This window comes from Notolepis coatsorum (assembly GCF_963971535.1).
Source record: "Notolepis coatsorum genome assembly, chromosome: 2".
In the NCBI taxonomy this organism is placed as follows: Eukaryota; Metazoa; Chordata; class Actinopteri; order Aulopiformes; family Paralepididae; genus Notolepis; species Notolepis coatsorum.
This window is the reverse complement of record NC_140166.1, coordinates 66,343,338-66,367,772: the sequence shown is the minus strand read 5'-3', so window position 1 is coordinate 66,367,772 and position 24,435 is coordinate 66,343,338. Positions and strand designations below refer to the sequence as shown.

Below are 24,435 nucleotides of genomic sequence, written 5' to 3'. Positions count from 1 at the left end.
CTGTAGCTAGCCAGGCCCAAGCAGCTAACCCGGTCCCTCTGCATGGCCTCCACCTTTTTGTGTAGTTTCTCCCACTGCTAGGACTGCCCTTCAGCTAGCAAGGTCAGTATTCCCACAGCTAGGACTGTCCTTCCAGCTAGCTTGTTCTCTCATGCTGGTCCAGCCCTGTCTGCCAGCCTAGCTCCGGCAGCTAGCGCAGCCTCTATGTAGATGTAGCAGTACAGCTAGCATAGGCCCTGTAGCTATCAGTGCCTTGGCAGCTACCCTTTCCCTCTGCTAGCCTAGCTCGGCAGCTAGCGCAGCCTCTATGTTGATGTAGCAGTACAGCTAGCATAGGCCCTGTAGCTATCAGTGCCCTGGCAGCTACCCTTTCCCTCTGCTAGCCTGGCTCCGGCAGCTTGCGCAGCCTCTATGTTGATGTAGCGGTACAGCTAGCATAGGCCCTGTAGCTATCAGTGCCCTGGCAGCAACCTTCCCTCTGCTAGCCCTTTCCCGGTGCTACCATGGTTACCCCTTTGCTACCCTGCTTGCCCCTCAGTTCCTCTAGACCAGTTGCTCTAGACCAGTTCTCTAGACCCAGTTCCTCTAGACCAGTTCCTCTAGACCAGTTCCCCCAGTTACCCCTCGGCGACCCTGTTTCTTTTGCTAGCCCCACTCTTGTGGTGGCTTCCCCTGCTGGCTTGGCCAGTACCTCTTGTTTTGCCCCCTGCCACTCTGTCTGTATTTGTTTTGGGTCGCCGGGTGGCTCCCGTTGGAGGGGGGGATACTGTGAGGTTTTGCCCGCTGCTCACTACCTTTTCTCTGTTTCTTTAAGCCTATACTGTTTATTTCCCTTCTATACTGTTTATTTTCCCTTCTCACTCACTCTCTCTAGCCCCCACCCTCTCGTTCCTTACCCTTAGTGGCCACACCTGTTCGATATTCTATTATCTCTCGCACCTGTGGTGGCAGGCTAATTAGTCCCCCTGTGGGCTTTAAATACCAGGGCGCTTCCCCTCGTTTTGGCGTGGGGTCGTGTTGTATACTTGCCGAGTCATATTCTCTAAACATCTAGACTCTTTCGGGAGATCCTCTGTCTGCCTATGCTGTTCCATTCTCCGGCGTCGAGATGTTGCTCCAGCCTTCGCCAGCTGTCGCCGTTGCCTGTGGGGGAGACTGGTCTGCGCTCCCTGTACTTCCACGGGAGGCACCCCAGCGTTCCACTGCAGACCCCCGCGCAGCTGTTCGTCCTGACGCACATCCAGACCAGCGCAGACGCTCTCCAGTCCTCAGCGCGCAACGCGCATCTTCCAAGGACGCTCGAGCTTGGCACGCTCTCCAGACCAGCGCGCAACGCGCATCTTCCAAGGACGCTCGAGCTTGGCACGCTCTCCAGACCAGCGCGCAACGCGCATCTTCCAAGAACCCTCGAGCTTGGCACGCTCTCCAGACCAGCGCGCAACGCGCATCTTCCAAGGACGCTCGAGCTTGGCACGCTCTCCAGACCAGCGCGCAACGCGCATCTTCCAAGAACCCTCGAGCTTGGCACGCTCTCCAGACCAGCGCGCAACGCGCATCTTCTAGACCTTCGTGCTTGGCACACTCCTCCTCGCAGACGCACCCCGACGCGTCCCTCGGTTCCGGTGCGCACTCAAGCAGTGGCGCACCACTCTGTTCCTCGGCTCCGACAGTCGGCTACCCGGTGACGACACCTTCGCCACCGCCGCCTGTTCCAGCACCACTCTGTCCTCGGCTCCGACAGTCGGCTACCCGGTGACGACACCTTCGCCACCGCCGCCTGTTCCAGCACCACTCTGTCCTCGGCTCGGACTGCCGGCTCCCCGGTGGCGATACCCTCGCCACCGCCGCCTGTTCCAGCACCACTCTGTCCTCGGCTCGGACAGCCGGCACCCCGCCGCTGCTGTTCCTGTACCTTTACGCATACGCTGGGTGAGTTTTGATTGTGATGTCACTCTCCCAGCGTATTGCCTCTGTTAGTTAGTTTGGACATTTCATCTCCCAGCGTATTGCCTCTGTTAGTTAGTTTGGACATTTCATCTCCCAGCGTATTGCCTCTGTTTTTGGTTCTCACTTAGAATAGTATTTTTGGACTTTACATCTCCCCCTGTGTGTTTGTCACACGAAGATATTATTACTTTGTTCACTTTGTTATTTGGACTGTTCTGCACCTGCTCTGTTTTTTCCCTTTGTGCATTAACTATCTCCTCTGTCCTGCAGAGCGGCCCAGATGATTTCCACCAGTCCTCCCAGTTCCTCCCTGTTCCCCAGCCCGCCTCCGCGGGCCTCAGTCCCCTAGTCCTTTATCCCTAGCTCTCCTAGTCCCTAGTCCTCTCTCCCTAGTTCTCCTAGTCCCTAGTCCTCTATCCCTAGCTCTCCTAGTCCTCTCTCCCTAGTTCTCCTAGTCCCTAGTCCTCTATCCCTAGTTCTCCTAGTCCCTAGTCCTCTATCCCTAGCTCTCCTAGTCCCTAGTCCTCTCTCCCTAGTTCTCCTAGTCCCTAGTCCTCTATCCCTAGTTCTCCTAGTCCCTAGTCCTCTATCCCTAGCTCTCCTAGTCCCTAGTCCTCTCTCCCTAGTTCTCCTAGTCCCTAGTCCTCTATCCCTAGCTCTCCTAGTCCCTAGTCCTCTATCCCTAGCTCTCCTAGTCCCTAGTCCTCTCTCCCTAGTTCTCCTTGTCCCTTGTTTACCTAGTCTCTAGTTCCTCTGTCCCAAGGCGTTCCCTTAACCTTCCCTTAGGCGTTCCCTTACCTTCCCATAGTGTTCCCTTTTTCCTGCCCGCCTCTTAAAGGCACCCTTCCTTCCCCTCATATTATATTCCTGTATTTGTGATTCTCCCTTAAAGGGACAGTGCCCTTTTCCCTGTTTTTCCCTGTGTTTCAATAAATATCTGTTTCTTGGCAAACCATCATACCTGTCTTGTGTTGTGCGATTGGGGTCGGTTACAAACCATAACAGTACGACCCCACCAAGTCTACGACCCCAGCCAGCACAGACTGTGTATGTTGAGTTTGCCTTTTTTTTCTTGTCCCCTCTAGCTCCCCTGTTAGCCCTGTTAGCTTCCCTGTTAGCCCAGTTTAGCTTCCTTGTTAGTCCTGTTTAGCTCCCTTGTTAGCCTGTTACTCCCCTGTTTAGCCCAGTTTAGCTTCCCTGTTTAGCTTGTTAGTCTCCCCGGTTAGCTCCCCTGTTTGCTTCCCGTTTTGCCCTGTTTGACCCCCCTGTAGCTAGCCTTGCCCTGGCAGCTAACCCAGTTTCCCTCTGCATGGCCCCGGTCTGCTAGCTTGGCCCCGGCTGTTAGCACAGCCTCTATGTTAATGCAGCCTTGCAGCTGGCATAGGCCCTGTAGCTAGCCAGGCCCAAGCAGCTAACCCGGTCCCTCTGCATGGCCTCCACCTTTTTGTGTAGTTTCTCCCACTGCTAGGACTGCCCTTCAGCTAGCAAGGTCAGTATTCCCACAGCTAGGACTGTCCTTCCAGCTAGCTTGTTCTCTCATGCTGGTCCAGCCCTGTCTGCCAGCCTAGCTCCGGCAGCTAGCGCAGCCTCTATGTAGATGTAGCAGTACAGCTAGCATAGGCCCTGTAGCTATCAGTGCCTTGGCAGCTACCCTTTCCCTCTGCTAGCCTAGCTCGGCAGCTAGCGCAGCCTCTATGTTGATGTAGCAGTACAGCTAGCATAGGCCCTGTAGCTATCAGTGCCCTGGCAGCTACCCTTTCCCTCTGCTAGCCTGGCTCCGGCAGCTTGCGCAGCCTCTATGTTGATGTAGCGGTACAGCTAGCATAGGCCCTGTAGCTATCAGTGCCCTGGCAGCAACCTTCCCTCTGCTAGCCCTTTCCCGGTGCTACCATGGTTACCCCTTTGCTACCCTGCTTGCCCCTCAGTTCCTCTAGACCAGTTGCTCTAGACCAGTTCTCTAGACCCAGTTCCTCTAGACCAGTTCCTCTAGACCAGTTCCCCCAGTTACCCCTCGGCGACCCTGTTTCTTTTGCTAGCCCCACTCTTGTGGTGGCTTCCCCTGCTGGCTTGGCCAGTACCTCTTGTTTTGCCCCCTGCCACTCTGTCTGTATTTGTTTTGGGTCGCCGGGTGGCTCCCGTTGGAGGGGGGGATACTGTGAGGTTTTGCCCGCTGCTCACTACCTTTTCTCTGTTTCTTTAAGCCTATACTGTTTATTTCCCTTCTATACTGTTTATTTTCCCTTCTCACTCACTCTCTCTAGCCCCCACCCTCTCGTTCCTTACCCTTAGTGGCCACACCTGTTCGATATTCTATTATCTCTCGCACCTGTGGTGGCAGGCTAATTAGTCCCCCTGTGGGCTTTAAATACCAGGGCGCTTCCCCTCGTTTTGGCGTGGGGTCGTGTTGTATACTTGCCGAGTCATATTCTCTAAACATCTAGACTCTTTCGGGAGATCCTCTGTCTGCCTATGCTGTTCCATTCTCCGGCGTCGAGATGTTGCTCCAGCCTTCGCCAGCTGTCGCCGTTGCCTGTGGGGGAGACTGGTCTGCGCTCCCTGTACTTCCACGGGAGGCACCCCAGCGTTCCACTGCAGACCCCCGCGCAGCTGTTCGTCCTGACGCACATCCAGACCAGCGCAGACGCTCTCCAGTCCTCAGCGCGCAACGCGCATCTTCCAAGGACGCTCGAGCTTGGCACGCTCTCCAGACCAGCGCGCAACGCGCATCTTCCAAGGACGCTCGAGCTTGGCACGCTCTCCAGACCAGCGCGCAACGCGCATCTTCCAAGAACCCTCGAGCTTGGCACGCTCTCCAGACCAGCGCGCAACGCGCATCTTCCAAGGACGCTCGAGCTTGGCACGCTCTCCAGACCAGCGCGCAACGCGCATCTTCCAAGAACCCTCGAGCTTGGCACGCTCTCCAGACCAGCGCGCAACGCGCATCTTCTAGACCTTCGTGCTTGGCACACTCCTCCTCGCAGACGCACCCCGACGCGTCCCTCGGTTCCGGTGCGCACTCAAGCAGTGGCGCACCACTCTGTTCCTCGGCTCCGACAGTCGGCTACCCGGTGACGACACCTTCGCCACCGCCGCCTGTTCCAGCACCACTCTGTCCTCGGCTCCGACAGTCGGCTACCCGGTGACGACACCTTCGCCACCGCCGCCTGTTCCAGCACCACTCTGTCCTCGGCTCGGACTGCCGGCTCCCCGGTGGCGATACCCTCGCCACCGCCGCCTGTTCCAGCACCACTCTGTCCTCGGCTCGGACAGCCGGCACCCCGCCGCTGCTGTTCCTGTACCTTTACGCATACGCTGGGTGAGTTTTGATTGTGATGTCACTCTCCCAGCGTATTGCCTCTGTTAGTTAGTTTGGACATTTCATCTCCCAGCGTATTGCCTCTGTTAGTTAGTTTGGACATTTCATCTCCCAGCGTATTGCCTCTGTTTTTGGTTCTCACTTAGAATAGTATTTTTGGACTTTACATCTCCCCCTGTGTGTTTGTCACACGAAGATATTATTACTTTGTTCACTTTGTTATTTGGACTGTTCTGCACCTGCTCTGTTTTTTCCCTTTGTGCATTAACTATCTCCTCTGTCCTGCAGAGCGGCCCAGATGATTTCCACCAGTCCTCCCAGTTCCTCCCTGTTCCCCAGCCCGCCTCCGCGGGCCTCAGTCCCCTAGTCCTTTATCCCTAGCTCTCCTAGTCCCTAGTCCTCTCTCCCTAGTTCTCCTAGTCCCTAGTCCTCTATCCCTAGCTCTCCTAGTCCTCTCTCCCTAGTTCTCCTAGTCCCTAGTCCTCTATCCCTAGTTCTCCTAGTCCCTAGTCCTCTATCCCTAGCTCTCCTAGTCCCTAGTCCTCTCTCCCTAGTTCTCCTAGTCCCTAGTCCTCTATCCCTAGTTCTCCTAGTCCCTAGTCCTCTATCCCTAGCTCTCCTAGTCCCTAGTCCTCTCTCCCTAGTTCTCCTAGTCCCTAGTCCTCTATCCCTAGCTCTCCTAGTCCCTAGTCCTCTATCCCTAGCTCTCCTAGTCCCTAGTCCTCTCTCCCTAGTTCTCCTTGTCCCTTGTTTACCTAGTCTCTAGTTCCTCTGTCCCAAGGCGTTCCCTTAACCTTCCCTTAGGCGTTCCCTTACCTTCCCATAGTGTTCCCTTTTTCCTGCCCGCCTCTTAAAGGCACCCTTCCTTCCCCTCATATTATATTCCTGTATTTGTGATTCTCCCTTAAAGGGACAGTGCCCTTTTCCCTGTTTTTCCCTGTGTTTCAATAAATATCTGTTTCTTGGCAAACCATCATACCTGTCTTGTGTTGTGCGATTGGGGTCGGTTACAAACCATAACACATTTACGGGGGCCAGTTTCGAATTGCAGCCTCCCGTAGGTGCTATTTGATCCCATTATACCATTCTGAATAATGTTTTCGCGAGATGATTTCCAGAATGTATTGATTTCATAGAATGTGTGAAATAGGCCTATAATTAAAAACAATTAAAATACATTAAACTGGTCAAATAAATGCTGATAATAAATCATATTCAGCCTATGGATTTCCTACATACTGCATGACACCTGTTTGAGCTGCGGGATGAGGCGCGCTTGTTTCTGATGGAGAATGTGTCCCAGCTCGCTGCCCACCTCCGATGCCAACTAGATATCAATTGAGGGGGAATACGCGGCACAGCTATACCTACCCATTCGAAAAAAACATTATCTGCACTGACTTATATAAAAAATAAGTACAGATCACGTCTGAATGAATGTGGAGGATGATCTCAGAGTTGCTGTCTCCAAAATTAAACCCAGACTATGCGCATCCATCTCATTAGGTGAGTTGAACATTATAGCCTTCTAAATGAAACACGCTATATGTATTCATTTTATGGTTGTTTGATTATTGTGTTATTTTGTGTAGTTATTGTGCGTGTTAAAAGCCTCCAATGCATATGTGTGCGTGCAGGGGTGTAGCTCCAGATTCTGGGCCCCATGAAAGAATGTATTTGTAGGCCCCCAGTGAATGCGAGCGCGCCATTTTTTTTATTGAAACCGCATAATATGGTTTTGACCTATACATTCGGATCAGCAGTTCAGCACCTGCACTGTTGGTGGGTGAGCCTAGTAAAGGATGTCGCATTGCGTTCATCTTCAATGAATGGACCAATGCAATAGTCTACCAAAGCCCCCCCTCTCTCTCTATATATCTCACACACACACACACACACACACACACACACACACACACACACACACACACACACACACACACACACACACACACACACACACACACACACTTCAGAAACAAAGATAGTATCAATGAGAGCATCAATAATACAATAATAATACACGTTTTTCTTTTTTTTCTTTTTTTGGGCCCCCCCCCCAGTGCTGGGCCCTTGGAATCATCCTAAGCTACCCCCCCCCCAACATGCAAACGTTCACACGCACACAGGGGCGTAGCTGGGGGGGGGGGTAGCTTAGGATGATTCCAAGGGCCCAGCACTGGGGGGGGGGGCCCAAAAGAAAAAGAAAAATAAAACATTTTTTTTTTTTTTACTAGACATCACTCAGGTGTATTATTGATGCTCTCATTGATACTATGTTTGTTTCTGAAGTGTGTGTGTGTGTGTGTGTGTGTGTGTGCGTGTGTGTGTGTGTGTGTGTGTGTGTGAGATATATAGAGAGAGAGGGGGGGCTTTGGTAGACTATTGCATTGGTCCATTCATTGAAGATGAACGCAATGCGACATCCTTTACTAGGCTCACCCACCAACAATGCAGGTGCTGAACTGCTGATCCGAATGTATAGGTCAAAACCATATTATGCGTTTTCATCAATAAAAAAATTGCCAACAGCCTCTATCCACGGGCTGTCTGGCTGCTCAACGATCATCAACTTGCGCCCCCCCTCGCACCCCCCATCCCCAACCCCCGTGACATAACTCCCACTTCTACATTACAACAATAACTGTGAACCGGACTTGCATTGCTGCACTATACACTATTCCATCCATTGCAAGCCAACGCCGCCCCCCTCCATCCATTAACTATTGAAAATGGGGGACCCTGATGTAAACAAGACAAAAGTCTTTCTCTGGTCTGCATCCCCTTAACAATTGTATGTATTGAGCTGTACTGTACTGTACCCATTCTGCAATCTGTTAATAAAGTTTTCAATCAATCAATCAATCAACTCAACTGTCACTGTACTATTTATTGCACTTGGGACATTGTTATTATTGATATTATGTATGCTATATTCAGTATGTTTGTATGCCAGTGGTGATGCTCTAAACCCAATTTCGTTGTACCAACAATGACAATAAAGATTCTATTCTATCCGAGTATGTAGAAAAGTGCTATATCGGTCTGATGTATTATTAGTAGTAGTATATTTACTTCCTTAAGCTGTAATGAGTTATATGTATATATGTATTATACTTTTTATAGTCCCCCCCCCCCGTGGTTTGCTCTAACATTGCTAACAAATGCTAAGACACAAACGTGAGTTAAGAGGGGTTTGGTCAGTTATAGGATGTTCTGGAAACCATCCACACACAAAATCGTGTTTTTAGTCGTTCCTTGCTAGTTCATTCTGATAAACCCAGAGATGACAAATCAGTTCAGACCTTATGTGAATATATGACATTAAAACAAGGTTTATTGTGAATAATATGAGATATTAATACAACCAGAGGATAATATCAAGTAAATCATGTGAAATATTAATACAGGCAGGGAATCATTTAAAAGGGGAATGCCACAACATTTCAGCTGTTGTGTTTTTCCTGTTGGTCGGAGACAAACCCAGTCCGTCACTTGTGGCTCAGAAATAAAGATGAGTTATGCCAGCCCCTTATCTAAAAATATAATGAACTGGAAATGATTGTGACATCATCCGGGGTGGCTTTCAGGGCACCAGCGTACATCTTAGGGTTAAAGAACTCATGGCACTAAAATAAAAGCTCTTTTGACCCTACAGTACATCACAAACAAGCATCCTTTAACATAAAGTCACTGTCCAATTCATTCCTTACGGTGCAACTCCACGCTGGCCTCTGGCTCGGGAGAGACTGGTTCATGTTCAAACATTTCGAATAGACCGCATCGGGTCAAAGGAAGAACACACCTGGATTCTTACATTTGAGTGGCATTCTCATTTAATGATCAGATAATAAATTAATGTGGATGACATTTTACAACAGCTTCAGCAGTAGCAGCAACAGCAGTAGCCTGTCCAGTCAAATCCAACAGCCCAGACAGCCTCAGCACATTACATCCTGTTAGAATATGGCTGTTTGGTTATTTCTCCGTTTACTCGCGTTCACATTGGGTAATAACAAAGTCATATATAATATACTATATTATAATGTACTCTTGTGTAAAGTGCATTAAGGAATGCAGCGGTTTTAACAATTTCCCAATAAATTTTTCTCACAAATAAAAACATATTTTGTAGGCCAGGCTTACGCTTATCTGACAACAGAAACCTTGCTTTCAGCCTACCGACCTTGTAGCCTACAGTATTTTAGTCAGCATATTCTACATTACAGGGAATTACTAAGCCTTATCGAGTAGCCTGTGGTTTAATATAAAATCAGAATTGTCCAGTCAAACACTTAAAGCTGTTGCAGCCGCAGATTTCTTCAGAACGATTTGGGGAACTGTTTTCCTCTTCCAATGACCCATCTTTAGCTACCACCCCGTAGGTTGAAACTCACAGAGCCCAAAGGGATGTGCTCTGTGTTATCTATTTAAATAAAATATATATTCAAGTCAGGATGCTGATCCAATGATAAGTTCCCATTCAGAAACGATAAACATCGGAGGATCTGGACTTCAGATGTCTTTGTGTAGAGGCGTGTATGTGTGTATACTGTACATTATCCAGAGTAACGTTTTACAGTTTCACCAGGATTTATATCCTTTGGAAAGCAGGAGGAATTGCCGGCTGGCTGGGCTGGTTTACATTCTCCCTCATTATGTTTGTGCGAGAAAATAGTAAGTAGTAACCAACTTGGATCGGAGAGGGCAGCGTGTCTCGTCTATCAGTGTACAGCAGTAAAAAGTGACTAAAACTTGTGGACTACGATGATGATGATGATGATTAAAACAGGTTAAAAAGTTGAAGATCCGTTCATTGATCAGGGTTTAGGTGCACTTGTTTTGATGCTCAGATGAGAGGTTTAGGTAAGCTTTTTCTTTGTATATCCAGGTTAAGGTGGATGTTTTAGCCACAGGGTCCCGCTCCTCCCTCAGTTCCCAAAACAGAACGATCCACTCCGACTTCAGTCCGCCACTAAGACTTCTTCTTCTTCTCCAAGCTGAAACAACAACAACAACAACAACAACAACAACATTCAGACAGGCTGTCTTCAATTCAACTCACTTCAATACGTTCAGAGGCACAGTCCTACGCAGCCGTCTCTTCAGCTGTATGTAAAACAGCCCCAAGTGCCTTATAATTAGTTTGAATGAAAACATGGCCTGAGCCTTTTCTATTGTTTTCACAATGGCGATTGTTGCGACGGGCGCGCGTCTCGTCCAAACGACGCTTTGTGACGGGCGAGGGTCTCGTCCAAACTACGCTTTGTGACGGGCGAGCGTCTCCTCCAAACTACGCTTTGTGACGGGCGAGGGTCTCCTCCAAACTGCGCTTTGTGACGGGCGAGGGTCTCGTCCAAACTACGCTTTGTGACGGGCGAGGGTCTCCTCCAAACTACGCTTTGTGACAGGCGAGGGTCTCGTCCAAACTACGCTTTGTGACGGGAGAAGTTCATTTTTGCCAGTTTCCGACAAACCTCGTTTGTACAACCTGCCTAACAGGTCTCACCAACGACCGAGATATGAACAGCCACGCCTGGAGGGCTGTGAGCAATCATTGCTAACGGTAGTCATTTATGATAACTTATGTAACGTTAGCTGAGGTAGCAAAGGTAATCAGTGGGATCGCTTGTTGCACCCTGTGCACTTTAGATCCTCTATGTAGTTGTGGGAGATAAAACTCCCTTCCCCCACCTCTCTTTGATCTCCCTCACCCATCTTCCCTTCCTACCCTCATTCTTAACCCCAATAAACGATCCCCCACCTTTCCCCAACATGTCATGACACCCTTGCACCTACAGTATGGCCCCCACCCCCCTCAGTTTTGTAGGTATACAGATGTTGAAGCTCCGGTGGGGGGGGGGGGTCTCTCTCATTCCGGGAGGCCCAGCTGGTCACTTCGCAGAGAGTCATCCGGCCATTCTCCGACTATTTTGTATTACTAAACTGTATTAACCAGGTATTTTCTGACTGAGTAAGTTATTCAGCTTCGGGCTATTTTCCACCACAATGTCCATCGCTGCTGCGCCTTGCGTTTGAGCGCGAGGACAATCCAATCTGATCATGTATTGTCCGAGAGTTCGTCTGCATTGGCACCCGGAGAAATTCCTCTGGGCGACGACACCATTTCCTCAACCGGCTCTTCCACTTGAGTTGGGTTTCTACTACAGTTGAAAATAGTTGAGGAAATGAAATAGTTTCTGCAGTCATTTATGGACCCCGACTGTTTCGGGTGTGACTTCCCGCTCAAGGAGACAGAGGTCAGAGGTGAGGTCCCGTTAGGTCCTGTTCCGACTTCACTTTAGACAGACTTGACCCTCCACTGTCCCATTATACCTACCAACTGCTTTCACTGTCTACCCATACTCTGTATGATAGGATGTACAACAGTGCTGTATATACAACAGCATATTTACATTTATTTACATTAACACAGATATATACCCTTGTCTGAATATACCTGCATATAACCCCTCATATACTTTCTTGTACACCTGCACATAACCCTTAGCTCTGTATGATAGCATGTACAAAAATGCTGTATATAGCATATATATATATATATATATATATATTCCCACCGTGTATACCTATCCTCACCTGTCTGTACTTACCTGCACATAGTCCCTTACTATATCTATAACCTTTTTCTTTCTACTTTTTTCTCCCATTTTCTATTTTTCTCCCATCCCAATTTTCGTATCGTCCAATTCTACCCTCCCCTGTCTCGAACGCTGTTAGGCCATGCCTCCCACAGGCCGGCTGCAATGTGGACGAAGCCTTACATCACGTGTCTCCTCCGGTACTCGAGGAAGCAGCCGTCGCATCTTTTCACCTGCACAGCGCGATCTCTCAGCGGCGGGGGTCTGCGTGGGAGGGACACGCCGCCCCCGTCGCTTCCTGATTCTGCTGCACAGGCGCACCAACCGACCTGTAGGAGTCGCTGTCCACAATGTCCGATCCCCACCCATCAACTTTCCCACCCCTAACACTGCCAATTGTATTAGTATAAACGACCAGCCAAGCTGATAGCAATGCGGAGAGCTGGGCTCGAACCCAGCGTCTCCTGCATTGGTGGCGAGCGCCTTGCCCACTACACCACCTAGCCGCCCACTATATCTATAACTGTACATATCCTACTCTTACTAGTTATGCTGCTGGTCAGTAGTAGTCATACTGCCTCTATTTATATAACACAACTCTGTACATACATCTGATTAGCACTACACTCAGTAGTACTAATTTGTATATTTTTTGTATCCAGTTTAACAATGTATATTGCTGTTACATTTGCACTCTGGTTGGATCATGCCAAACTTATTTTTATTGTGCTGCATTATGACAATACATTTGAATCTAATCTAATTATCTCTCTCTCTGTGACTGAGCAGCTCCACTAGAGCAGGTAGGGGTTAAAGGAACACAGCAACATTTGGGGAAATTAGCTTACCGTCTTCTCCAGAGAGCGACAAGAAGATAGATACCAGTTTTCTCTCTGTGCGTTCAGTAGAAAGCTATCTGGCTGGACGTTAGCCTAGCTTAGCACAATGAATGGAAGCGGACATGGCCGGTTAGCCTAGGCATTGTCCAACTAACACCTCCCCCTAAGGCTAACCGGCCATGTCCGCTTCCATTCATTGTGCTAAGCTAGGCTAACGTGCAGCCAGATAGCTTTCTACTGAACGCACAGAGAGGAGACTGGTATTTATCTTCTTGTCTCTCTCTGGAGAAGACGGTAAGCTAATTTCCCGAAATGTTGGCGTATTCTGCCTTGCTGGGAGTTATTGGGAGACAATTTTCCCAGCAGGTCTTTTGACCCAGCGGACATTTCCATCACAACTTGGCCCGCTCCTCTTCTGCATCACAACACTGATCTTACTTGTACTTCATGAGCCGGCTTCCCTGGATGAGCTGTGCCGTCTCATTGGTCAGGTGACAGCCAAACAGCAGCCAATTGCGCGGCTGTACCTTGTAGGCGAAGCGCATGAAGAGTAGCGAATAGCAGGTCAGAGCTGAGGGGTGGGGGGGGGGTTGTGAGACAAGGAGAGAGAGACAAACAGAAGCAGGTTTACAGAACAGCTTGGATTGGTCTAAAGGTATACATTTTATTTTATTTCGCACCATTTCAGCAAAACAGTAAGAACCTAAACATTGACCATGACAAAAAGTAAAAGGTGCTTTTTTTTAAATCATCGGATTAAAAAACTAAAACAAAAGTAAAGTGAAATAAGGTCATAAAACTATTTTCATAATATTAAGATAATAATAATAATCAAAGTAATATTAATAATAAAAACAACATTAATAATTAGTCAAAACTAAGGCGGCTGGGTGGCGCAGCGGACATTGCGCTCGTCACCAACGCAAGAGACACCGGTATCGAATCCGGCTGTCGGCGTTGCCTCCGGCTTGGGCCGGCCGTCATACTAACTCAATTGGCAGTTAGCGGGTGGGAAGTCGATGGGTGGTAATCTGGACGTTGTAAACAGTGACTCCTACAGGTCGGTTGGGGCGCCTGCACAGCAGAGACAGGAAAATGGCGGGGGCAGTGTGAGCCTCCCACACGTTACTCCTCGCCAAATGAGAGTCCGCGCTGGCAGGTGAAAAGATGCGACTGGCTGCCTCCTCGTGTATCGGAGGGGACATGTGATGGGCTTCTATCCTACCTACAACCGGCCAGTGGGGGGCACATGCGAGCAACGTTCAAGACAGGGGAGGGGAGAATTGACGGCTAAATTGGGATGGGAGAAAAATAGAAAAAGAGGAGAAAAAGTGGATTTTTTAAACTAGGGGTGTAACGATGCATCGATTAATCGAAATTAATCGATTCTAATGTGTTCGATTCGATGCATCGATTTGAATATGTTAGAATCGATTATAATCAAAAAAATAATAATAATAATTCTTTTTTTTTTATGTTTTTTTTGTGTATTGTTTTTATTGACCTATAGTCAATTCATGCTGAGTGAATCAGTTCCCCCAGCCACATTTGTGTATTAATTTTTTTTGGGGGAATTAACTGATAGAAAATTCATCGAAAATTTATCGAATCGAATCGTGGTCAAATGAAGGGATTTCATGATGCATTGAATCGTTGCCTGAAGAATCGTAATCTAGTCGAAGTGAGGTCGAATCGTTACACCCCTAGTCAAAACAAATTAACATGAAACTGTACAAAGTGACATTAATGGTTTTATTAGAGTGAAGCTATTCATTTAAAATGCGTTTTCGAAAAAATCTCCGTTTACTTTTCCGAAATGCCGTTTACGTGTGGATGAAACATAGAAGGAAATGTGCTTTTGGCAAAATATCCGGATTTGTGTGGACATGACCTTAGTTTCTTCAGTTTTTGTCCGTGCCTGTTTTTATATTGTATGTTTTTATGAAATGACCTGTTCTTTTGTTTTTTTAAACTTTTTTAAACTGTTTTTACATTGGATATTCTTTTATGAATTGCCTTGTTCATTTTCTTTTATCTTTTTAAACTTGTGAAGCACTTGTGCATTCGTGCTAAAGCCTTACTTACTTACTAAATGAACATCTGTTGGTAAGAGGCAGTAAGGCAGTCTATCAAATCAAATCCAGAGGAAGTAACGAAACTGGACTCTTCAAAACGTCCACTTCCTCCAGAGGAAGTAGCGAAACTGGACTCTTCAAAACGTCCACTTCCTCCAGAGGAAGTAACGAAACTGGACTCTTCAAAACGTCCACTTCATCCAGAGGAAGTAACGAAACTGGACTCTTCAAAACGTCCACTTCCTCCAGAGGAAGTAACGAAACTGGACTCTTCAAAACATCCACTTCCTCCAGAGGAAGTAACGAAACTGGACTCTTCAAAACGTCCACTTCCTCCAGAGGAAGTAACGAAACTGGACTCTTCAAAACGTCCACTTCCTCCGGCCATTTATTTGACAGACTTAGATTATCTGTCCGTTTTATCTAAATGTATATATAATTAAGCATCAAATCATATGGGAGCTTTGGCGGCTCCAGAGATGTTATGGGGGCGCTTGATTATTTAGCGAGGGTGCTCCAGGATGTATAGGGAAGTGGAGACACATGAGGACTAGGGGTGGGAATCACCAGAGGCCTCACGATACGATACTATCACGATACTTGAGTCACGATACGATAGTATTGCGATACTAAATATATTGCGATATGCTGAGTATTGCGATATTAATATTGCGATATATTGCGATTTATTACCTTTTTTCAACTGCAAAGTAAAACTGTGTCAACATGTTTTATCTAATAAAATAAAGTTCAGTCTGTTCATCTCACTTCAATCGTTTTTATTGCAGAACGAACATGGGATTTTCTCAAGCAGACAGATGTCAACAGTCATCGGTGTTGCATGTACCTGACAAACTGAACTGTTTGTATTACAGTCATATTCCAACTTAACTGAATGCACATGTGTGTGTGTGTGTGTGTGTGTGTGTGTGTGTGTGTGTGTGTGTGTGTGTGTGTGTGTGCACTACTGTACTATTACAGGTATTGAAATGAACAATGCAACTTCCTTATACAAAAAAAGAAATGTAATATCGATACTTGGCGTCCCTGTATCGATACAGTATCGCCACGCAAAGTATCGCGATACTACTACGTATCGATTTTTTCCCCCACCCCTAATGAGGACACATATTCAAGGTATGTGTCCAGTAGGGTCGTGTACCGAACTCGGAACTTTTAAGGGTACCGACCAAATTACATCGGTACAATCAATCATCAATCGGTACCAAATTTCGGTACTTTCACATGTTTAGTATAAGAGTGTAATATACGACAATAGGGATGGGTACCGAATTCGGTACTTTTGAGGTACCGAACCGAAACACATCGGTACTACCGAGTATCGAATCAAGTGAGAAACCGAAAAAAAAATAAAAAAAAGCAGTCGGAGCAATGACAAGCCGAAAACTGTCGAAATTGTAGTTATTTGAAGTTTGGATTTTTTTTTTATGACTGAGGTAGGTAAATTACATTTCTTGAGACTAAAGTACCGAAAAAAGGTACCGTTGGGTACCGGTATCGGTTCAAATGTGAAAGGTACCCATCCCTGGACAATAGGGAGCCTTTTCCACAAATACATTACCGTCCCGTCTCTTGGGTCTTTGGAAAGACCAGACAAGGTCAGAGGAGTTTGATCATATTTACTGAGGATGGTCAGATAATGTTTATAATATATTAAACATTTACAAACATAAAACATGATCATGCGATTTGTTTTGTGTGATGTGTTACAACAATAAATAACTAAATGTTCTAAATTAATAACAATGTTAAAATTGAGACATATGGACTTATTTTTTTACAACTGAAATTAAAAATGTTATTTCAGAGAGAGATAAGTACCGAAAGAAAATAACTATGGGTACCGATAATTCCATTCAATTCGATACCGAACTGGTACCGGCTCATATGTGAACGGTACCCAACCCTAGTGTACAGTATGTACTGTATCTAAAAGCAACTACAGAGGTTTTTTGGGGGTGCCCTGGTCCTCCTGGGGGAGCTATAGCACTGCAGTATGATGCTGAGGATGACCTAGAAGGTAAATATGGGGCGGACAGCCTGAGGTTTAGCTACATGTTTTTGTTAGTGTCTTATATTTGTGTGTGTGTGCGTGTGTGTGTGTGCCAGTGCATGTGAGCGGATCGGAGCGTGAGCGGCGCGGGGCGCGGAGCGGCCGGTTTTGACGTGAGCGAGGAGTGGGTTTTAAAATGAGTCGGCGCGACGTCCGGAGCGAGAGTTCTCCTCCGCTCCAATCCACTCCAGGCCGCTCACAGTGGTTTAACACTGATGTAATATATACATGCAGTACAATGCCAAAGCAACAGATGGCGATGTACAAACATGAAGGCCATTTTCAACCAATGAGAAGGGTGAACCTGTGATAGGCTGTTCGTTCAGGCTTTGTCACTGTAGAGACGCCCACTATAGATATCTATGACGCCCACACTCACTCCAGTTGAAAAAGTATCGACGCCATTGCTGTTGACGTTAGCTTACATGCTAACGTTAATGGCAGCGACCATAGCATTGTGGCTCGGCTAGCCTATCATCGCTTAATAGAGATAGTGAATGGATAAACAACGTTATTTAACATTGCAGAATGGCTACAATTACAATGCGGCTCAATACAAACAATTGTTAAGGGGCCCAGGGGGTGTAGACTGTTGTAGTTTGAGCTCATTTACACCATGCTCCAAAAAAAGAAGAAAAAAAACTGCCGAGCGATCTGGCGCGGGGAGCGGGGAGCGCTCGATTCAAGGTGAGCGGGGAGCGAGCGGAGAGCGACTTGGGGGCGGGGTCAACATGAGTGATTAGTGGAGCGGACAAAGCTTTAAAGAGCGAAGAGCGGATTTCTCGGCCGCGCCGATCCGCTCACGTGGTCTGGTGTGTGCGTGTGTGTGTGTGTGTCTCACCAAAGGTCATCCTCCCACTGATGATCTCAGGACTCTTCTTCATGTCACTGATGGCCGCTATAGGAAGACCCCAGTTAGCTACTGGACCCCAGAAATGCTGCCACGCGAACACACACACACACACACACACACACACACACACACACACACACACACACGCGCACACACAGTGTAGTTTTCAGTTAATGTGAACATTTCTTATTATATTGTCATATTTTGATCATGACAGAGGGATACAGAAAAAGGCATGCAGACAGGTACAGTAGACAGGCACAGACAGACAGGTACAGTAGACAGGCACAGACAGACAGGTACAGTAGACAGGCACAGACAGGTACAGTAGACAGGCACAGACAGACATGTACAGTAGACAGGCACAGTAGACAGGCACAGACAGACAGGTACAGTAGACAGGCACAGACAGACAGGGACAGTAGACAGGTACAGACAGACAGGTACAGTAGGCAGGCACAGCCGCACAGACAGACAAGACAGACAACGACTGGGTATACTTACTGTGCTATTGAGTGCATTTAGCCAGGCCAACATATATTAGAGAGAGAGAGAGAGAGAGGAGAGAGAATTTAAAAGACAATTAATTTACTGTTGTTAATACAACAAGTCAATGTTTGTGTGCAATCTGGAAAACACACCCAGCTGCCTCTTCTTTACTGTATACAACAACAAACAAACATAACCCCTTTCGTGACTGTGATGCACAGAGTGAATCCACAGTCACTTCCTAGCCCATAGCCAACCAACCTTAAATATTTTTTATAAACGTGTGTAAACAACATCACAGAGGCAACGTTCGCTTCTTCTCTTATTCTGCATGCAACGCTGCCTCTGTGATGTTTACACGTTTATAAAAATTATTTTAAATGTTTATTAGCAACGCAGAGCTTTCAAACCATCACGTATCTCTGTCCGAAACCCTTGTGCAACTGTGAGTACCTTTGACATGTCTCTGTGATACTTGTATAACAAACGGTTCGGGCAGAACCAGTCCTTCATGGTAAATCTAGGTTGGTTGGCTGTGGGCTAGGAAGTGACTGTGGATCCACTCGGTGCATCACAGTCACGAAAGTAGAGCCATATGAAATCAGTTTAATTTTTTTCCAAATTCCATTTTATTTTTTTCCAAATAGCGTTTTTTTCCATTTTAATATTTCAGAATTCTGTATTTTGCTTTGTACGCTCATTTTACCATCAGAAATAGTGTCTAATAAGTGGGAATGAATAAATGTCCACAATTTAATAAGATATAACAGTCCATTTAATAGGGCTGTCTTAAATACTTCAAAGCTTCGTTCGATGGGCATGGGATTCGAATATGAAAATAAAATTCGAATATTAAATAATTTTTTTTAAAAAGTGTGCAAAATCAACTCTGCCTCTCTTTGTTAACTACAACAAGCAATGCTGTTTGTTATTTAAGATGAGGTCGGACTCGGCACTGACAGATTTGTGTTCATTGTGCTGCTTTTATAAAGCCTCAAATGACGGCTTACAATATTTCATGAAAGCAAAAGTGTTGTTTGTCTAAGATTTAAAAAGGTTTAAACTTTACAGCACTGACAAAGTTGAACAAAGTGCTGTACAAGTCCCACAACATAAAAATATATATATATATATTTTTTTTTACAGTTGATTCCATTTTTATTGCTCAATTCTGCGATTCCGTCCGCGATTCCGTGAACGCGGATTGCATATGGCTCTACACGAAAGGGGCTACAACAAACATGAACAAAGGCATCAAACCAGAATATTATTATTATTACAAAGGTTCTCAGTCCATGTCTGTCTGCATTTCAACAGCAACATTATGTACATACAGTAGCATAATATACCTATTTATATAAAGTAAAACATTTAATTTAGTAAACCCACCTTTACTCAGTGCGTTTTCTGTTAGATGCTGTCGTGTTTGGTGTGTTTGAGTTTCTGTTAAAGTGTTCTCTATCTCCCTCTTTATTTTATAGATATATACAGTGCATCCTTCAAAGCTTGCCTCAAAACCCACCTGTTCTCCCTTGCCTTCAACCCCCCCCCCCCCCCAAACCCGATTGATGTCTGCTCCTGTCGTTCTGTCTTTTCGTGTTATCTCATGCTGTTTTCCCCCTGTTTCCCCCATGGTCTCATGTTCCTTTTTTGTTTCTTTGTTTTTACTATAACTACTGTCAGCGACTTCGGGTCATTGAGAAGCGCTATATAAATAAAATTAATTATTATTATTATTATTATTATCCATACATTCATACACCTTCACTTTTTCCACATTGTTATGTTACAGCCTTATTCCAAAATGTATTAAATACATTTTTTCCCTCAAAGTTCTACACACAATACCCCATAATGACAAAATGAACAAATATTTTTAGAATGCTTTGCGAATGTATTAAAAATAAAAAGATTTAATATCACATCACATGTACATAAGTATTCACACCCTTTGCTATGACACTCAAAATTGAGCTCAGGTGCATCCTGTTTCCTCTGATCATCCTTGAGAGATGATTCTACAACGTGATTGGAGTCCACCTGTGGTAAATTCAATTGATTGGGCATGAATGGGCATGATTTGTAAAGGCACACAACCCGTCTATATAAGGTCCCACAGTTGACGGTGCATGTCAGAGCACAAACCAAGCCATGAAGTCCAAGGAATGGTCTGTAGACCTCCGAGACAGGATTGTATCGAGGCACATATCTGGGGAAGGGTACAAAACAATTTCTGCAGCATTGAAGGTGCCAAAGAGCACAGTCGTCTCCATCATTCGCAAATGGAAGAAGTTTGGAACCACCAGGACTCTTCCTAGAGCTGGCCGCCCAGCCAAACTGAGCCATCGGGGGAGAAGGGCCTTGGCCAGGGAGGTGACAGAGAAGGAGAACCTTCTAGAAGGACAACCATCTCTGCACGCAGCACTCCACCAATCAGGCATTTATGGTAGAGTGGCCAGACGGAAGCCACTCCTCAGTAAAAGGCACATGACAGCCCACATGGAGTTTGCCAAAAGGCACCTAAAGAACTCCAGACCATGAGAAACTAAATTGTCTGGTCTGATGAAACCAAAATTGAACTCTTTGGCCTGAATGCCAAGAGTCATGTTTGGAGGAAATCAGGCACCGCTTATCACCCCTACAGTGACGCATGGTGGTGGCAGCATCATGCTGTGGGGATGTTTTTCAGCAGCAGGAAGTGAGAGACTAGTCAGGATCAAGGGAAAGATGAATGCAGCAATGCACAGAGAGATCCTTGATGAAAACCTGCTCCAGAGCGCTCTGGACCTCAGACTGGGGCGAAGGTTCACCTTCCAACAGGACAACGACCCTAAGCACACAGCCAAGATAACAAAGGAGTGGCTTCGGGGACAAGTCTGTGAATGTCCTTGAGTGGACCAGCCAAACCCGATTGAACATCTCTGGAAAGATCTGAAAATGGCTGTGCACCGACGATCTCCATCCAACCTGATGGAGCTTGAGACAATCTGCAAAGAAGAAACTGCCCAAAGATAGGTGTGTGCCAACTGCCAAGCTTGTAGCATCATACTCAAGAAGACTTGAGGCTGTAATTACTGCCAAAGGTGCTTCAACAAAGTATTGAGTAAAGGGTGTGAATACTTATGTACTTATTCGTTTACATTTTTAATACATTTGCAAACAATTCTAAAACTTTTTCACTTTGTCATTATTGGGTATTGTGTGGAAGAAAATATTTGATCCATTTTGGAATAAGGCTGTAACATAACACAATGTGGGGAAAAAGTGACGGGTATGAATACTTTCCAGATGCACTGTATTATATATATATATATATATATTTTTTTAACACTTTGATCTGAGATGTGCATTTTGTTATTGAAGTGTATGTAACATATGTGTAACATACTCTAAATATATAGAAATAAATCTGTCTTAATATTTCTTTCTAAAGAATAATGCTTTCTAAAAAGTAAAGTGGTATAAATGTCCCTGTGAGTACAACGCTTACACGTGTGACATTAGAGGCTGAAAGAGCCACTTCCTATGTCACCTGACAATTAATATTCCATTACATCATCACCACAGTCATCTTGGTAGGCAAACAACTAATCAAATAACAGGTCATATTAAACTGTGGCCAACTGACCATACTGACAGGGTGGCCATTTTGCTCTTATGTCGGGAATCCCAACCTGAGCATGACATAAGAGCAAAATGGCCACAGTGTGAAAATATGGCCTCTGAGCTGAGCTGTGTGAATGACATTGTGCCATAAGAAGGGTAGGAAATGCAGCAGACATTATGAATAGCTGTGACTCTACTGTGACCTACATTACAGGTGCCTTGAAAAAAAGGTTTGCAAATCTTTCGTGGATAAAACAATACAAAGTTACTGTGATGCAGGAATGTGTAAATCACCTCCCCTGTCTCTCCCCTCCTCCCGTTACTGCACTGACAACACGCCTTCACTGACACAAATTCCACTGTGTATCCGCTCCTCATTTATGCAAAATAGCCCATACATTTAATATTTAGGTTATGACTTGTTGTCCAGCTCTTGGCCATATGTGTAATATATCCTATGATAAACATAAGAAAAACAAATATACCGTGATATAAATGTTTAGGCCATATACCGCCCACCCCAAACAGAGTATCATGAGACACTCAGAAATATGTTGATATGCTGGGTTTCCTAAAATTCCATGATACGAAAAAATGTCAGACTTTACGAGTACTGTCCGAATGAACCATGAATGTAGGAGTTGTGTTGTGTGTCCCCTCCCTTATATAAACTTCTGTCAAAGGGCCTTTGAAAAAAGCACTTAAAAAAGCACTTAAAGTTTTACAGGACACTGTGGTGGAATAATCCCTTTTGGTTGTCCTAACTAAGACAATTAAATCTCACACCTAGGAGAGCCACCTTTATTTTTATTTTATTTATCCTTTATTTATCCAGGAATGTCCCATTGAGATACAAGATCTCTTCTTCCAGGGAGTCCTGACCAACACGGCACACAACAAGTTTCAACATAAAACAGAGCATTAAACAAAAAACATACAATTCAAATATAAATACAGAAGGTCATTTGTGCAGTGGCAAGGAGCATAATCACATCAACAATAGCATCAGGTAAAACAGTTACATGTTTCGTGAAGGGCTAATCGTAGCATACCTTTAAAAGCATTCACAGTAGGAAGTGCCTCTAGACAAAGTGGCCCCCTCCATTCTCAGACCACACAAGAGCTGGGTCCCTTGACCTCATTTGACTTACATTGTACTTTGAACCATGTGCATCATGTGTTTCAGTATTCAATCTATATTGATCATGCAGATCCATCCACAAGCAACAATTGACCCAGTAACAACAATTGACCCGGTTATTGGTATTTTAGCGTTTGAGTTTTTACAAACTCTTCAATGTCACATCTTTTCCAAATCAAATGCATTGGTCTTGGGCTGGCCAGCTCAGCTAAACAACCACAATGTTTACAGTAAACATTAAACCTAAGATCTCAGATGAATTGAAAATGGGGGACCCTGTGATGTAAACAAGACGAAAGTCTTTCTCTGGTCTGCATGCCCTTAACAATTGTGTGTATTGAGCTGTACTGTATTATTGTACCCATTCTGCAATCTGTTAATAACATTTCCAATCAATCAATCAATTAATTAATCAAAACCTAACTAGCTAATGAGAGACCTTGTTAGATCTCAGACGTCCTTCAGAACTATCAGAGAAAATGCCAACCAATAATAAAATGAAATGAACTGTTAAACATCGACATTAGGCTAGTATGGTGGAAGTGGCTAGATTGTTTGGATAAGCAGAGTCTAAAGTTAGCTAGTAAATGACAGATTTACTCTGACAGCTGGCTAACTACTATGCTAGCTGTTAGCGGTTAGCGGTTAGCTGTTAGCTGTTAGCTGGTTTATAAACAGACAGTTCGACCTGGTTTAGTGTCTCACCTCATCAGATATTCCCTGAATTCTTTGCTCTTCACGTAATCGATAGATTTCCTCGCCAGTACTCCCGCCATGGTTACACGGATATGATTTATTTACTTTCTGAGGAGAATTGAGGAGCAGGATGGTGTTCTGACTGACAGTCTGATAGAGAGCTTAGCTTAGAGGGCAACTGGTCAAGTGCTGTTCAACCACAACATTGGACTTTACGACACTGTCGTAGTGCGTCAGAGAGAAGGAGAGCTGTGATTGGTGTTGCTATAGGGGAGGGGAGGGGGGTGTGTGGTTGCTATGGAGCCGGCTCCACTTACGTCCTGACGTCACAACCTGCTAAACGTGTTATGCATATTTGGCATTTCTGCATAGTTTAAAGTGTATTTGTCACACACATTGAATGAATGAATGAATGAATGAATGAATGAATGAATGAAAACTTTATTTAACAGATTGCAGAATGGGTACAATACAGTACGGCAAATCAATACATTAAAAGTACAGTGTGTACAGTCAATGCAGTGAGATGCACTTTTGCCCTGGCACTCTCTCAGCCCTTAAAAACCTATAAATAATAACATAAGCTGACCTGAGAATAACAACAACAACAACAACAACAACAACATACAATAAAAACAATAGCAGCATCTAATAAAATAATACAACATTTAAAAACAATTAAAAGAACATACAATAAAAGCACCAATGAAAAAAAAAAAAAAATCCACAGCTTCTACAATCATTTAAGCGCTACTGTTCAGCATTCTGAGTGACCGCGGCGCCTGGGGGTAAAAACG

The 24,435-nt window shown here is 45.4% G+C and overlaps 1 protein-coding gene across 2 annotated transcripts; it reads right to left on the bottom strand.

Annotated features, from left to right (window-relative positions):
* Positions 1-8,580: 8,580 nt before the first annotated feature.
* mpc1 (mitochondrial pyruvate carrier 1) lies at positions 8,581-23,830 on the bottom strand (the record flags this gene model as incomplete). Of its 2 annotated transcripts, XM_084308807.1 has the most annotated exons (4): positions 23,648-23,830; positions 18,211-18,214; positions 17,695-17,791; positions 13,139-13,275 (listed from the first exon to the last, which is right to left on the bottom strand). In XM_084308807.1, the coding sequence occupies exons 1-4, from the start codon at positions 23,716-23,718 to the stop codon at positions 13,139-13,141; spliced, it is 309 nt and encodes a 102-aa protein (XP_084164933.1). In that variant the 5' UTR covers positions 23,719-23,830. The 2 variants fall into 2 exon arrangements, with proteins under 2 accessions (XP_084164932.1, XP_084164933.1); XM_084308806.1 differs by lacking the exons at positions 18,211-18,214; positions 23,648-23,830 and adding an exon at positions 8,581-10,263 and having other exon boundaries at positions 13,143-13,275; positions 17,695-17,785.
* Between the last annotated feature and the right edge of the window lie 605 nt (positions 23,831-24,435).